Genomic DNA, 16568 nt, shown 5'->3' with positions numbered 1-16568 from the left:
ATTTCAAAGGAGGGAAAATTGTCCTGGTGTTGCAGCTGATGGTCATTATGTTGCCTCAGAGGCTGCTTCTCTGCAGTGTGTGAGAGTGTGTAATGCCCATCGCTGGGAATTCTCCTCTCCCTGCTTAGTAGTTGTGAAAAAAGGCATGTTTTTGATTGACAGCTGAAAGTTAGAGGGAGGCAGGGTTATGAGAGCATTTCGCAACACGCCCACAGTGTCTACAAGCTGAAAGAATGTCTCAATTCTTGATCGTTTTGAAGCCTCATTTCGCATACTTTGCAATTTTGTAATTAATGCATTCATTGTCCAGCTTGTTAACAAGACTCTTTTCTACGATATGTCACCGAGCCCATCCACCAGGAGACCCAACCGAGGGGACGCCACCGACCATCCAGGACCAACGGAGGTCCCAAGCCCTATCGAAGCGCCCCGACCAGTCCCAACGAGACCGGACCACCAAACCTACACCCGACCCCCCACCCAGAGAGCCCATTGTCGCCACTGCCCCCACCCTCCCGGACAGCACAGGGACCCCAGACACCAACAGTGCCCTGCGCAAGAGCCAGCTAAGAAAATGTGCAAAGTGTGTGAAATAAGAGGCTAGACTCCTGCGGGTCCGGCTCGGCCCCACCGATCGGCAGACCACAGAGAAGAGCGCGGGAAGTATGGCCAGGTATCGCCCGAATCTGAGCGACACTGGCCCCCCACCCCGGCCCCAAACGACCCCCGACCCCGAACCCCCGGGGGGAGACGGGCCAAAGAAATAAGGGGGTGCCAAAACCACGAAAACACACCATCCCAGCAGCCCGCAGCACAGACCAAAATGAACGCCCGACCCTGGTCCCCCACAACCAGCACCAATATCAAATCCACGAACCAAAAGGCAATGCGTGCGGAAATTACCCAATCAACCCGACACCCACCCATTGATGGCAGGCAGAACATTTCCGACTTCCCCATAACAGCGGAACACATGACAACTGCCCATAACAAAATACTGCCGAACCGTAACGCTTGGCATCGCTGCATAAACCGTAGGCTGCAATTAATAATTTTTGTTAGCATACAGTACATCAGCAGATTGTTTCATTAGGTTACATTTACTCCACAGCTTGTAATCAATTGAATGATTTGATGCATCACATTTAAACATAGATACTTGGTTGATTTCCCAGAACGCTTCTCTATTTTTCTAAATTCTGCATGATTTGCTCATCAGTGATTGGAAATGTTGTCACAGAATGACAGCCGAGGGGAAATCAACACCTGCAACTAATTTCTTTTTTTCCCCCTCCTCCACTCAAGATGTAAACTCTGTGCGAACTTGGTATGCATCCATTCTATTGGCATTCATTCAGCCGGGTCATGTGAGCTTTGTGCTACATGAGGCGTGTTACTGCCCAGCCATGCATCGTGCACATTGGGAAGTCGCTCAGGTTTGTGGTAAAAATGTGGCCCTCAGGGGAGCCAACGGTAAAGATTCAGGAACGGCCCGGATAAAAGAGGATTATACAGTATCTCTCCCGGTCTTGGGAGTGAGGTTGGGGGACAGATCCTGCAGTTGCCCTGCTGAAAAAAAAAACGAATGGCTGAAAACTACTAATTAAAGCCCCAAAATGGAAATACCAGCACATCCTTAAGACCACAATAACATTGAATACAGGGTGTCAATAATTGACATAATCCCCATTGTAATATAGTCAGTGCTGACATGATAGACATGAGACACAGATGTGCAGTGCGTCTACGTGTATGTGTTCTTGTGTGTGTGTGCTTGTGTGCGCATGCGTATGTGTGCATGGGTTTACCTTTACAGAGATAATACTGTTTTTACTGACACTGTCAGAGAGATATGTTTATTATCATGAATATATGAATATATGTTTTAGACACTGATTAGCAAAGAATATCAGTTGCAAATTGTTATAATAAATACTACAAAAAGCGGCACGGTGACCGACTGGTTAGAGCATCTGCCTCACAGTTCTGAGGGCCGGGGTTCAAATCCCGGCCTCGCCTGTGTGGAGTTTGCATGTTCTTCCCGTGCCTGCGTGGGTTTTCTCCGGGTACTCCGGTTTCCTTCCACATCCCAAAAACATGCATGGTAGGTTAATTGAAGACCCTAAATTATCCGTAGGTATGAATTGAAGACACTATATTGCCCTTACCTGTGAATGTGTGCGCGAATGGTTGTTTGTTTCTATGTGCCCTGCAATGGGCTGGCGACCAGTTCAGGATGTACCCCGCCTCCTGCCTGCAGTTAGCTGGGATAGGCTCCAGCATGCCCGCGACCTTAGTGAGGATAAGCAGTACGTAAAATGGATGGAAATACTACAAGGTTTCTCTCTTGCTTTCTCTCTCTAGCCATCTATCTACAGTATATACCTTGACTTTACTTATGGGCAAACAAATCAGCGTAATCAGGTACAGGTACAGGGTGAGGTTCATGATTGGTGAGGCACTGACTTCAGTCACGGGACATCTTGAGCTCTATGAAGCTCAACTCAACACTGCCACATGCTGGTTGTGGCACCGTACATACCAGACTCCACTGTGCACTTTTAGTGGCTTTTCTGGTCGATAAAGACTAAATGTCACACACTTTCATTAAATATATTAGACAGTCTGTTAAACGTCAGTAAGTGCAGTACATGTGATAAAACGTATATTATTGGCGATGTAACGAGGACACACCAATGTCTCTTGTGTGAAGCCACGGACCAATCACAGCCTGCCTGAATGGATGTGTGCGTGGTCTCTTGAAGCATCATGGGAGCGATGATTCAACGTGACTCGTAGCTGCGCTTCCTATGCATTCGAACAGGAAATATGAAAATTCAGCTATTTTAATGATGAAAATCATTGAAATTATTGGATTGAAAAAGAAAATCAATGTAAAGCACAGACCGCAGAACTAAAATGGAACAATTTAATGTAATCATGAGGTTACAGGTTGTTTTTTTTTACTATTTACATGCAGTAGAAAGGAAAGACCACCAGGGGGCAGTGAGGCTCTCCCTCACTTGCCTCCCCTGACCGCACGTCACTGAGCTTACTAGCATACTACACAAACACTACTGACACACCATTTGGCATTCACACACAATAATTAATGTTAGTGTATGCAGGCAAATTGTAACAGCAAATTAGACTACACTGGCTATTAGACAAGAGTTCGACATTTGCCAACGGCCAATCAGAGCGAAGCCGTTTTCCATATTTAAATTGGGGAAGGTGAACGTTCCAATTAGAGCAAAGGACAGCCGACAATAAGGTGTAAAAAAGACCCACGAGAATAGCTTGAAAAATGACTTTTTAGAAAATTATCTTTCAAACTTGATCAAAGGATAGCAAAGATGATCAAAAATATTAATTTAAAAAATATGATGGCTTGGGAACGTCATGATACGAAGGTATCCGTTTTCACTGGACCCAGTAGCAAGCGGAGGCTGAGAAGTTTGTGGTGAATAATTTATTGAAAAGGAAGTGGGAATTGGATCTCTGAGGCGTAATGGCGGGTCGTCGAGGCGGGCAACGCGCGGCAGGCGGTGGCGTGAGCAGGTGGATGGCTTGGCGGAAGAAGTCAGCAAGGCGGGGAACACGGAAGGAACAATGAGGACAAGGAAGAACATGGGAGTTAGAATAATACAAATAAGGCGCATCTTACGTGAACGTGCAAGGCCAGTGTACCACAGTGGAACGTTAATACTCTAGCGAGGATTTCCAGGATCTGGCAGGCTTTTATGCAGGCAGAGATGATGCGGGCTGATTGAAAACAGGTGCGCGGCCAAGGTGGTGCTGATTACAGGGAAGGGAGAGAGAGAGAGTGCGCGAGAGGGGCGCAAAGCGCCACCCAAGCTCCAAAACAGGAACTACAAGGATAGCTCATGACAGGGACCTTTAAAGTTATATATTGATCAATGGCACTCACACAAACCATTTTATTGCCAAAAATAATGAGACTTTTAAAATAATTTCCACCCACACATAATTCCTTTGAGACGAGAGAAAGGACAGATGGCGTGACATTCATTGGAGTACACCCATTCATCTTGTAATCCCACCACCCGCTTACCCCTTTTCTAACCTCCCTCCTTCCCCCGCTGTTCTTTGGTTCTCCTGCCATGAAAAGAGTGGAGAAGGAGGAGCACACTTCACTCCAGGTAACGACCCCTCCCCAGGGAGCTCCTCTGATTGCCTCCAGTGCTGCTAATTGATTTAGTGCGAGGTCGCCCCCAGTGACAGGAGGCCAAGGGAGGAATTTCCTGTTTCTGCATGTATAATTGAGTGGTTTCCTGCACCAGAGTCCGGAGCACGCACAATGCGAGTCATGATGACTCGCCTAAGTCAACGACTGTCTTTAGATGTTGACTCAGGTTGTGTTTGGAAACAGTTTGTCTGAATTGATTATTCAAGCACCACAAAAACAGTCACCATCTTGCTGGTGGACTTAACAGCTACAGTCCAAATATCAACCGTATTATGCAATAATACTGTCAACCCATAATTATTTTCCTGGAATGAAACTGTAATATTAGGAGATTTTTTTTTTTCTGGGAAAAAAAAAATTATAACTGAATTGTAACACTTCAAAAAAAAAATTGTTCACAGTATTACTGCTTTTTGTAGAAAATAATATAGACTTGTATAATTGTAATAATATGACATTTTTCCTCCAATATTACACCTTTTTTTTTCCCCAGACAAAAAAAACCTACAAATTCATTCTTGGATTTGTATGTTGTTCTTCACACAATATTATGACTTTATTCTTGTGATATTATTACAGAATTAACTATTCTCATATTACATACAATATTACAACTTTAGTCTTGCCATATTAAGACATTAATCTTATCTTGCGATGCTACAGATATTTTTCGAGAAAAAAATAACTTCATTCTTGCAATATTATGACGGTTTTCTCATAGCTTGCCAACTTTATAATATTGTGACATTTTTCCTGTGATGTTACAACATTTTGGGGGAGAAATCTGACTGTGTTCATAATATTGCAACTTTATTCTGGTAATATTCTGAAATTTTTCTTGTGATAGTTACAACAATTTTTCTCAAAGAAAAAATCCAACTTTATTCTTGTAATGTTGTGATATTTCCTCATAACTTTCCAAATTTATATTGTGACATTTTTCCTATGGCATTACAACTTTTCGTGGGAGAAATTTGACTTATTCTGAGGGTTTTGACAATTTTAAGTTAAACAAGGTCTCTAAACATTTAGTCGATTAGTCGAATCGTGAAGGCCTTTTGACACTGCACTTGGCGAAGCGCCTGCTGCCCTCGACTTTTCCATCCATTGTGTGTGCTGAGGGGGCATCAGCACGTTTTGACGTGACGCCGGGCATCGCGTCAAAACGCAGAGGGCGTCTGACGCTCAGCGTCGCGTCGTCGGATAGAAAACTGTTCTATTCTGGAGCTTTCTTTCTGGCGGAGTGATTTCTGAGTGCTATGTTGTACTGTAAACGGCAAGGGGGAAATGGAGGAAGGCATAATAATTGCGGTGTCCCACTATCGTGAACTTTTTGCCAATAGAAAAATGACATACAAAGACGTCACTGTGGGAGGCTTTCAAACTTCCTTTCCAAGCTCCCTGCTCAGCCTGAAATACACCGCGAAGCGCTATTCCTGGAACTAAAAACCTCACCAATGAATTGAAACTACTGTGAACCCTTTTTTTTTTTTTTTTTTTGCTGCTGCGTCACCTCATCCTCCTTAAAATAAGCAAAAATAGGGCTTTCTTTTCCAAAAATGACAAATACATATTGCCGAATTGCGGTCCACTCAGCGGGGAAAGCTTCCTGACGAAGCTCGTACGTCACCACTTACAAATATGGGATGACCGCCATCATTGTCGTTCTTCCACACTGAGAAAGTGCCGTGTGAAAAGGCCTTTAAAACCAATCTGGTAGCATACATTCATATACTGTATATACATAGTGTATGTAGTTTTGGAAAAAAGAGATTAAAAATAATGAAAGAGCGTAAAGTGTAAAGAAATGACCCAGCGGAGGTTCTTCTTTATGCGTAATCAATGGAAATGGTGGAGGACCTTGAATAATGGCAGAACATGGTCTGTTGAGGCCTCCCGAACTGGTCGAAGTGCCTTGAAGGGAAATGGTGGATGAGGTGAGCGGTGGTGGGCTTCTTTTCACACACATAGGTCTTTTCATTAATGCAGGGGAAAGGATCATGTGCTTTATTCTTCATAAAAGCAGTTGAGAAAGGATCACTGGCGGGCTTTTTTGTGGGCAACGGCAGTGACGATGTGTTGAAGGCCAACAGGATCAATTGTACACCTTAAATACCGGAAACACATTGTACAGTTTACAAGCCTCCTTCGCTCATATATGGGAAAAAAATGTCACAACAACAACAACACTCTAATGCTTTATTTGAGGGTATTGTTTATCTTCATTAGATCAAAATGGTGATAATGGATTTAAAAAAAAATCTTTAATAGTACTAGTACTACTACTACTACTACTACTACTAATAATTCATTTTTGGAGCCTATAAATACATATTAAACACTTTTGAACAAAAACAAAATGTCACAGAAGTTTAAAAGAAAATGTAACATTCTACAAAGAAATAAAAACATTAAACATGAAAAATAATTATTACAAAAACATTTTATAAAACAATTTTTAATATAAAATATCACAAGTTTCAAACAAGGGAAGCACATTTTTTTATTTTCAATAATAAATACAGAAAACCAAAAATATAGACTTGATAAATATTTTAAAAAACGTTATTTTGAAGCATACAATACATACTTTAAATAATATAAAGAAATAAAACTTTGGTCTCCCCCACAAGTCACTCCAAAAACAATAGCTTCTTCAGAACTGTGCCGCCCATGTGATCACAAGGACCGCCTCCACTCACCACATCGCCGCAGCCCTACAACTCCACTGGCCAATAATGAATTAAATATAAAATACTGATCTACACTTTCAAGGCCAGCAATAACCCCCCCCCCTCATTATACTGACACCTCAGAGTAGAAACAGCACACATCACATCTTGATACAGACAGCACTGTTTCAAATGAATTTAGGGGTTTACATGAATTAATTGGAGTCCAGCCCTTATGCAGGCCTTGTCCATTTTCTTTTGGACATTAGCAGGAGATAAGCAGCTTGGGTTTGCAAAAAAAATAATGCTTTGGTCTCGGATTCCATTTGGTGGTTTAGAGGTGGAAATATACACTAAACACACTCCAATGCTTGGATTCATTCAGTATTTATAGGAAAAGCATTATAACACGTCAGGTTTACAGCACATTGAAAAGTGTGATTTATAATGGGAATTAAAAGTGCCATAGAATGGAACGATAGAGTATCGTCAGTGTTTATCTCCTATTTTTAATAACTTGGAAAATGCGCCATGGATTTTTAAGTTTAACCTTTTCAAAACTGTGAGGCCACATTTCATCCCTCTGACCTTTGACTTTAACTGCTTTGTCTTTGGTGGAATACACCAAAATCCAACAACTAAAAAAATATATTTTAAAGAAATAAAAACATCTAAAAAAAATTATCAAAACATTTTTAGAATAAAAAAAACCCAAACTGTCATTAAAGAAGTTACTGTAATTTACAAAAAATAAAATACAAACATGTAAAATGGGTTGCAGGGGAAAAAAAGGCTGGTTGTGTAGCATAATTTCTGTATATTTTCTATCAATAAATACATTTAATATATAGTGCTTCATCCAATTGCTACATTGGTAATCCTTCATGCAATTTCTCACCTGTATGTAGACTCTATTGAGGAGAAATAATCAATTTAATGCTAAAATTATATTATGACTGTAATCCATGAATTTCCAAATAAAAAAATAACAGTAAAGCACATTATTTCTTGATTAAAATTTGAAATGATGATCATTTACTTGCATTCCTAAACCCAGGAATTATGTTCATAGAAGAATTGAAAAAAAGGCTTCTGAAATAGACTTGAATTGTTCTATGCTGGCCGAGATTGTAATCAAGCCAACTATCTGGATCCCTGGCGAGCAAGCATGAGCATGAATGTCCCGTCAGAGTGGACAAAAAAGCTTCACATCATTGGTCACACACTTGGAAAGCGTTGTCTCTGTCTCATGCAACAAAGAGGTGGAGAACATCCTTGGAGAGATGAGATGCGAGATTGAAGATGAATAGTCAAAGTGTTTCCTTCCGATGCCTCATTTGGTCTGCATGAGTCACGCGGCATTTGCAACGTGACCTTCTGGAGAAGTCAGCCCGCTTTGAATTTCTGCAAGGACTCATTTGTAGCAGTGTTATGTCACGAGACTGCATTTCCACTACTTTTTATAGTTTGTTATGGTGGATAAAGTTGAATTTACAGTATGCATACATTCTAATTTCAAGTTGGAATATTTTTGGAATGATATAAGAATGATATAATGCAACTAGAATAAAAGAAACCTCAACTGAGAACAAAAATTACAAAGTATGCTTTCACATGTTAGCTTATTATACTGTCGGTCCCGTGCAATCATTTTTTTCCCCATAAATTTGTATGTCCTTTTATTGGGTTTGCAAGATACTTTTGTGTTGAAATTGCCCAGGATGCCCTTTTTCTAGCTATTCTAGTTGGTGTTTTACACCCAGTGGGACGTGCCCGGAACACCTCACCAGGGAGGCGTCCAGGAGGCATCCGAATCAGATGCCCCAGCCACCTCATCTGGCTCCTCTCGATGCGGAGGAGCAGCGGCCCTACTCTGAGATCCTCCCGGATGACCGAGCTTCTCACCCTATCTCTAAGGGAGAGCCCAGGCACCCTGCGGAGGAAACTCATTTCGGCCGCTTGTATCCGGGATCTTGTTCTTTCGGTCACGACCCACAGCTTGTGACTATAGGTGAGGGTAGGAACGAAGATCGACCGGTAAATTGAGAGCTTCGCCTTTCGGCTAAGCTCTTTCTTTACCACAACGGACCGATACAAAGTCCGCATCACTGCAGACGATGCACCGATCCGCCTGTCGATCTCCCGTTCCATTCTTCCCTCACTCGTCAACAAGACCCCAAGATATTTGAACTCCTCCACTTGGGGCAGGATCTCATTCCCAACCTGGAGAGGGTACTCCACCCTTTTCCACCCGAGGACCATGGTCTCAGATTTGGAGGTGCTAATTTTCATCTCAGCCGCTTCACACTTGGCTGCGAAACGCTCCAGTGAGAGTTGGAGATCACAGCTTGATGAAGCCAACTGAACTACATCATCTGGAAAAAGCAGAGATGCAGTACTGAGGCCACCAAACCGGACCCCCTCTACTCCTTGGCTGCGCCTCGAAACTCTGTCCATAAAAGTTATGAACAGAATGGGTGACAAAGGGCAGCCTTGGTGGAGTCCAACCTTCACCGGAAATGAGTCCGACTTACTGCCGCCAACGCAGACGAAACTCTGACTCTGGTCGTACAGGGACCGAACAGCCCGTATCAGGGTGTTCGGTACCCCATACTCCCGAAGAACCCCCCACAGGACTCCCCAAGGGACACGGTCAAACGCCTTCTCCAAGTCCACAAAACACATGTAGACTGGTTGGGTGAACTCCCATGCACCCTCGAGGACCTGAAGAGCTGGTCCACTGTTCCACGGCCAGGACAAAAACCACACTGCTCCTCCTGAATCTGAGGTTTGACTTCCCGACGGACCCTCCTCTCCAGCACCCCTGAATAGACCTTACCAGGGAGGCTGGAGGAAAAACCTGTAATTTGTAAAGAATACAATTATTTTCCCCCAATATATTTAAGAATAAAGAATATATTTTTAGTGCAAAATTACTTTTTTCATATCATTGCAACTTTTTCTCTTTCAAAAATAAATACGGATTTTTTTAGAAAGCACAACTTTATTCTTGCATTATTATAAATCTTCTCTTGAACAATACTTTTGATAACTTTGTCGCCCCAAAATACCTATTGTTGTAACATTGACTATTTTCTTTTTTTTTTAGAAAACTGTCATTGCATATTTGAAAGAACAAACTTTTTTTTTTTTTTACATAAAACTAAATTCAAATGAAAACAGAGAGATTAAGATTTTCTGCCCCTTTTTACAGAAATAAAAATAAAACATTTTCATTTCACAATCATATTTTCCATTATCTCCAAATAAATCACAATTTTCAAATTTTCAAATCAAATTATTTTTTACCTATTTTGCTCATCACTATTTTAATTATTTAATAGCCTTGATTGAATAAGCTTTTTAAGATATTGAGCTTGACTCTTTTGTTTCTGTTTAGATTGTTCCATGGCTTCACACCTTTCACTATAATACTCCTTTCCATAACTTTAGTGCTAAAATTTACCATTTTAAAGTTTCTATACCTTTCAGCTTATTATTGGTAATTCTTTTTTTCAAACTTTGAATATTTTTTGGTAAAATATTTGTATTAGCCTTGAACATCGCTTGTAATGTTTTGAAATCTACTAAATCATAAAACATCAACACTTTGTATTTTAGGGATCTCTATGGTGACTATTATTAAAACAATTTTTAAAACTCTTTTCTGTAAAATAAATATAGGTTCTATATGTTTTGCATGAGTGGCACAGTGGGCAACTGGTTAGCACATCTGCCTCAACAGTGCAGTTTGATCGGCAAATATCTTCACAGTATACAGAAACATGGTACAATGTTTGCATTATACAATGTTAAAAAGGCATCTGTTTAATGTATATTTTGCTTTTCTTTTGTTTAAACTTTACCCAGGATTTGTTTTCATAACATTGCAACTTTTCTTAAAAAACATTTTTCTCAACTTTCTGGATTCTTGTAACAAGACTTTTTTTCCTCCTTAAACTGGGATTTTTTTATTTTTTTATTTCCTGCAACACCATATTGGGGCAACTTGTACACATTTTGTGTAAACTCTTGTAAACAAACTTAGTAACATTCTTAAATTGGAAATGTATTGTCATAGCATTGTCCTTTTCATTCGAGTGTGGCCCAGAATGACATCCTGCAAATACACGTACTTTCAGCCAGCAAAGAATGGCAGCCCCATTCATCTACACTGAGTAACCATTTTGTTCCACAAAGGGGGGAAAAAAAAGTGAAAGGTTTTTTCTTATTGACCGTGAAGAGTTGTTTTTATTGTTGTGCACGTCATGCTAGAGGATGGATGAGGTTGGATGTCAAAAGACTAACAAAAACGTGGTCTTTCCCTTTTTTTTTCTTTTTAAATCACACGTCCGTCATCTCGTCTTCCATGTTGTCGCCTTCTGTTTCACCTTCGGCCTCTGCTTCTTCTTCATCGTCCTCTTCCTCCTCTGACGTCACGTCCGGCTCGTCCGTCTGCGAGACGCACTTGACACACGAGCAGATGAACATGTAGTTCTCCCTGAAGGCAAATCGCAATGTCGACCTGTTAGCCAGGTATTCAATCAAACACTTGCAAACGCTTACTGGTTTGGGGGGGGGGTTGGCAACACCTATGCGTTGGCCCACATGTCGAGCTCAGAGCATGAAACCCCGTGCCGGTGCGCGTATCGCTTGAAGAAAAAGTCACGTGAAAGACACAGCCACTGTATCGCTCATACCCGTCCGTCACTGCGTGACGCCGTGCCAAACTGAGTTTATAAGGAAGCGCATCTGTCAACGGGATGAGTCTCTGCACTTTTGAAGCACAATTGTTCCCTTGCCATTGTGATACAGAGCCAAAAAGGAAACGTTTTCTGCCGTGTGGGACCATTTGGGTCTCATTTCCCCCCAATAGTATTGGCAAATAAGGTACGGTTTTGTTTTCATTTCCTTGTTCCATTCTGTTCCTCTCAGTTTCTGCTTGATCTTCAGAATTAAAATCCATTTCAGAATCATCTTTATTTGCCAAGTATGTCCAAAAAACACACAAGGAATTTGTCTCCGGTAATTGGAGCCGCTCTAGTACGACAACAGACAGTCAATTGACAGAGAACACTTTTGAGACATAAAGACATTGACAAAAAAAAACAGTGACTGAGCAATAAAGGGTTGCTAGTTATCTGGTAATGCCGGTACATTTTTTTTTTTTTTTTTTGACAATGGTTTCAATGTAGCTATAGTTTAAAATGATGTTTTCTAAAGGTTACATGTCGCATTTTATCGACCGAACTGTCTTAAAAGCACCTCCTCAGCACACAGTGATCGAGGGATGGGAAAGAAGTCACAAATACTCCCAGAATAAATACAGCTGTACGGACATTTTACAACTTTCTCAATGAAACATACTGTACAATAACCTAAATAATATTGTATAGGTTAGCTGCAATGACAGAGCCAGCAGGGATTGAGCAACACCATATGGACACATTAATACAGTTTGCCCAATGTGCCACAACGCTTCACGGGGCCTCATCTACCCATCACTACTGTTTAGCATAAGAATTGTGCACAAAAAGAAAGAAGCATCAAACCTTTTAAGGATTAGCTCTTGATGACATAAGCTTTGATTTAAGAGGTGGAGGCATTTTCAGTTTGACCTATGGGGTCAGTTAACGGTCACTGAGCTCCAAGTTATGAAATTGATATGCATGTACAGTAATTCGAAATTGACATAGTATCTTAGGATCTAAATGTGAATTAAATGTGTATTTCCATGTTTCTGAGCATGAGAAACATTTTTGATGCGTCCAATACCGCAAGAGGTCAATAACAGTCATTCTTAAACCCCGGTACACAAAGACAATCGGCCTGTTTTTGTGCCGATTCTGCCCCTCCCCGACCAATCAAACACCAGACAATCTTAAATCTGATAAGAATATCCTATAAGATTGTCCTTAGGTCTGATGTGTGTTAAAAGTGGATCCGTCCCGATTTTTGGGTCCGAAACGGGTGGGGGCCGACAAGTTTAAATAATGAACGTTCAATCTAAATACCCAATGAACAGCTTCTTTGTATTTGTGTGTGGAGGGATTTCTCATCTGTACATAGCATGTCAAACAAGGGAGGGTGATCCTGCTCAGCTTTTTTAGCCTTGAGAACCAGCTAGCACCACCATCTTTATGTCAAGGAGGCATATTAAGAAAGGGAACAAAACAAAAGTCTTATTTCAATGCATTCTGGCTTGACCAAAAGCACTGTTTGTTATATCGAAAATGTATTAATTGATGGTGCTGCAGCTGTGCATATTCTGAAACCAGGTACTGCTAAAACATCTCAACGATGCTGACAGTGTTTTTATATCCTGCGCCTCCACATCGAGAGGAGCCAGATGAGGTGGCCGGGGCATCTGATTTGGACGCCTCCCCGGTGAGGTGTTTCGGGCACGTCCCACCGGGAGGAGACCCCGGGGGCAACCCAGGACACGCTGAAGAGACTACGTTTTTCGGCTCGCCTGGGAACGCCTCGGGATCCCCCCAGAAGAGCTGGATGAAGTGGCTGGGGAGAGGGAAGTCTGGGCGTCCCCGCTAAAGCTGCTGCCCTCGCGACCCGACCTCGGATAAGCGGTAGAAAATGGATTGATGGCCTTAAGAGTTGACAAGCACAAAACGCCTGGTTATTGTTTGGGATGTTTACCAAACAAATAGCCTGAAAGCCATGACTAGACAGAGACAAGGGAACCCAGACAAAAGTTGAACCACACACTCCAATGCCAGAGAACCAGAAAGATTTCCCGTCTGTGACGGAAAACAAAGCTAAGCTACTCAAGTGGTGATTTTATCTTTATATCCTGATAAAGTTTATGCCGCACACAGTAACACTGTCCTCTGTTCTCCTGGAGTTTGTCATGCGAGTCTCCTGTATCCATGCACTCATAAGCGTGCTGACTGTTTCTTTACGTGGCAGATGCAGCCAAAAAGGGAACCAAGAGGGTGACGGTGCTAACAGTTGTCTCTGACTTGGTCATCTTGACAGTGGACGTCTTTAAGGAAGTCAGTCTGGAAGAAATGTGGACTGCCTTTGGAGCTGATAGCAGTTCCAGTTCGATAGTCACATTCACAAGGTGGTTGTCGCAAGTTCTGCACTAAAAGCATTTCATTCTTCTTACTGGCTGTGACACAACATCTTCATTTGGTGGTTGTGGTAAAAAGACTGCCTGGGGAAAATGATGTGTCCGCTTTCCACGAACGTTTTGTTGTGCTCATTTATGACGGAACAAGTGCATGCTTTGATGGCAACGAAGCAAGAAAACATCTTTTCACGCAGAGGTCAAGATCACTGGAAAACACCCTCAACCTTGGTTCCTCGACCGCATTTGCTCAGTCCCTCAGACTGGGGATGGATTGACATCCATGCCGGATGGCAGCCACTTTGGACACTCCCTGAGGCATCACAGGCTTGCTAGACTTAAGGGCTATATTGGGCACTGTAAATGTAAAAAGGCAGCATTAAAATGCACAACATTGTACATTTCTTCTGGTGACTGCAGTGACTAAAACCCTAGGGCAAGGCAGGCCTTTCCCATGATATTATTATGATTTTTGAATGCTTATGATTTAACCGTGGCGGCCTGTGACTCAGTTGGTAGAGCAGATTGTCCAGTGACCAAAGGATTGTCGGTTAGAATCCCCCCCCTCACCACTGCATTGTGGTTGCTTCGGGAGAAGCAAAGGCTACAGGAGCTAACCTAGACAGAAAAAAAACAGGAGCTGGTTGGTCAAGCATGGCGACACCTTCCGGCAAATCCCGGAGCTGCGCTGACGCCGACCGTATCGGCTCGCCTGGCCGCCGAACTCTGCCAGCAAACCTACTCTTCTATGTTCCTTAGTGCGGTAAATGATAGAGAAGTATTAAATGTTGAAAAAAGCCTAAAAAACAAAAAGGCCACCAATTGCTATCAAATGGACACTGCATTAGCAAAAAGTAACACAAAACACGTAGTGCAACAATACATCTGCAACCAAAAAAGAAAACAGCAAAAGTTATTCGTAATTCTAAATATGGAGAGAGAAACATCAATTTATTAATTATTAATTAATTAATACTTCCACAGTTCCCAAAAATTCTAGAAAAACTATTTGCACATAGACTTGCCAACTTTATTGAGAAACACAATCTCTTAACTGAAAATACAGCAAAAACGGCAAAAAGGTCCACCTTAATGGGAGTAATGGAAATTGTGGGTTAAATAGCTATGTAGATAATAAAGAATTTAATGTTGGGATGTTTCTTGACCTAGAAGATTTTTTTGATACTATTGTTCATAGTACAGTGCTTAGTGCCTTATCTGACTTATTGTGTGGCGATATGGGTTAAGACATACAAAACAAATACTCAGCCTATTTTCAAAGTACAAAAAAAGGGCTGTAAGAATTATCAATCGGTCAAATTATATAGAACCAAACAACTCATTTCTAATTGTACGACCTACTTGCATTCAAAACAGCACAAATAATGTTCAATGGACAAAACAACCTACTTTGCCACAGTATTCAGAAGCTGTTTGAAATCAGAGAGAGTTTTTATAACTTGAAGGGGACAAGTGTCTACATAAAAAGCCGAGATACAAACAAATATAAAGCAGAATTGTGTCCCTGTTACAAGTGTTAACTTATGGAACAATTATGAAACGTGAACTGAAAAGCTGTTAATCATTTGGTGTGTTCAAAAAGAGGTTTAAAACAAACAAACAAATTACATAATTCAGCTATAAATAGGTGAAACTGCAGAAGTATCAGAACTTTTGAATGTGATACACTGAGTGAAACTAAATTATATGTATATATAGGTATGTGTTCGTGTGAGTACAAGGGTATAATGATTTACAAATGTATGTTAAGGGTGTACGTATGTAGTATGCATATGTATGTGTGTGTGTAACGCACATATGCTCGCATTTACATGTGTAAGTGTATTTGTTTACAGCATATGTAAAAGTTTATATGTTGATCTCAACCACATGTTTATCTGCTCACGGGTTAAGAGGGGCGTGTGACTTTTTCTTTTCTATGGGATATATTATATGAAGCCGTCTATTACTGTAACATAAGTTACAATTTATAGAATACCAGCGGTAGGACTAGAATTTTTTTTTTTTTCACTTCTTTCTACTCCCTTTTGAACATGTAAACTGTCCTTAACAATGACTCTACCGATGTTATTCTTTTCTTTTAAAACATTTCTTTTCTTTTCTTTTTTCCATTATAATGTCATCTGTCACATGTTTATATGTTCGATAAAAAGCAAAGCAACCAATCCCCTAAAAATAATCAGTCTGCTTTCATGGAGGACTACAGAAATCTGAAAATATCTACTGTTGAAAGGCTGAAATTACAAGGATTTAGACAATTTTAAGTTAAACAAGGTCTCTAAACAATAAATCGATTATCAAAATAATCTATTAACTGTCACGTAGTCGATTTATTGTTGCACCTCTTCTGTGAATACTTTCTGGATGTGCTTTTTACAAACACCTTGTGAAAGTTGAGAATGAGAACAGAAGGCGGATAACAGCAGCACTCTCTCCAAAAGTTCCACCAGAGTATGGGGATGCAATTCAAAGGCGGAGAAAGCGGCATCACGTAGATCAATAAACTAAAAGCTAAGCTTGGCGAGTCGGCGCGACCACTGAAGCCCCAACACGTCTGCCACGAAACCACCCATTACTG

General features: G+C 41.1%; 1 protein-coding gene and 1 long non-coding RNA gene across 2 annotated transcripts in view; both read right to left on the bottom strand.

Annotated features, from left to right (window-relative positions):
- Positions 1-2166: 2166 nt before the first annotated feature.
- Positions 2167-3970, bottom strand: LOC133484543 (uncharacterized). The gene is made up of 3 exons (XR_009790433.1): positions 3668-3970; positions 2695-2808; positions 2167-2292 (listed from the first exon to the last, which is right to left on the bottom strand). It is a non-coding gene; the product is annotated as an uncharacterized LOC133484543 (long non-coding RNA).
- Positions 3971-6652: 2682 nt separating this feature from the next.
- Positions 6653-16568, bottom strand: part of smyd5 (SMYD family member 5) — a 30473-nt gene continuing 20557 nt past the window's right edge. The window contains exon 14 of the mRNA XM_061788454.1: positions 6653-11383. Within this exon, the coding sequence (XP_061644438.1) occupies positions 11227-11383 (157 nt within the window). The 3' untranslated portion in view covers positions 6653-11226. The remainder of the gene's footprint in view (positions 11384-16568) is intronic.

Source organism: Phyllopteryx taeniolatus, chromosome 10, assembly GCF_024500385.1.
Source record: "Phyllopteryx taeniolatus isolate TA_2022b chromosome 10, UOR_Ptae_1.2, whole genome shotgun sequence".
Classification (NCBI taxonomy): Eukaryota; Metazoa; Chordata; class Actinopteri; order Syngnathiformes; family Syngnathidae; genus Phyllopteryx; species Phyllopteryx taeniolatus.
The sequence above is the reverse complement of the archived record's forward strand: the minus strand, read 5'-3'. Positions and strand labels throughout refer to the sequence as shown.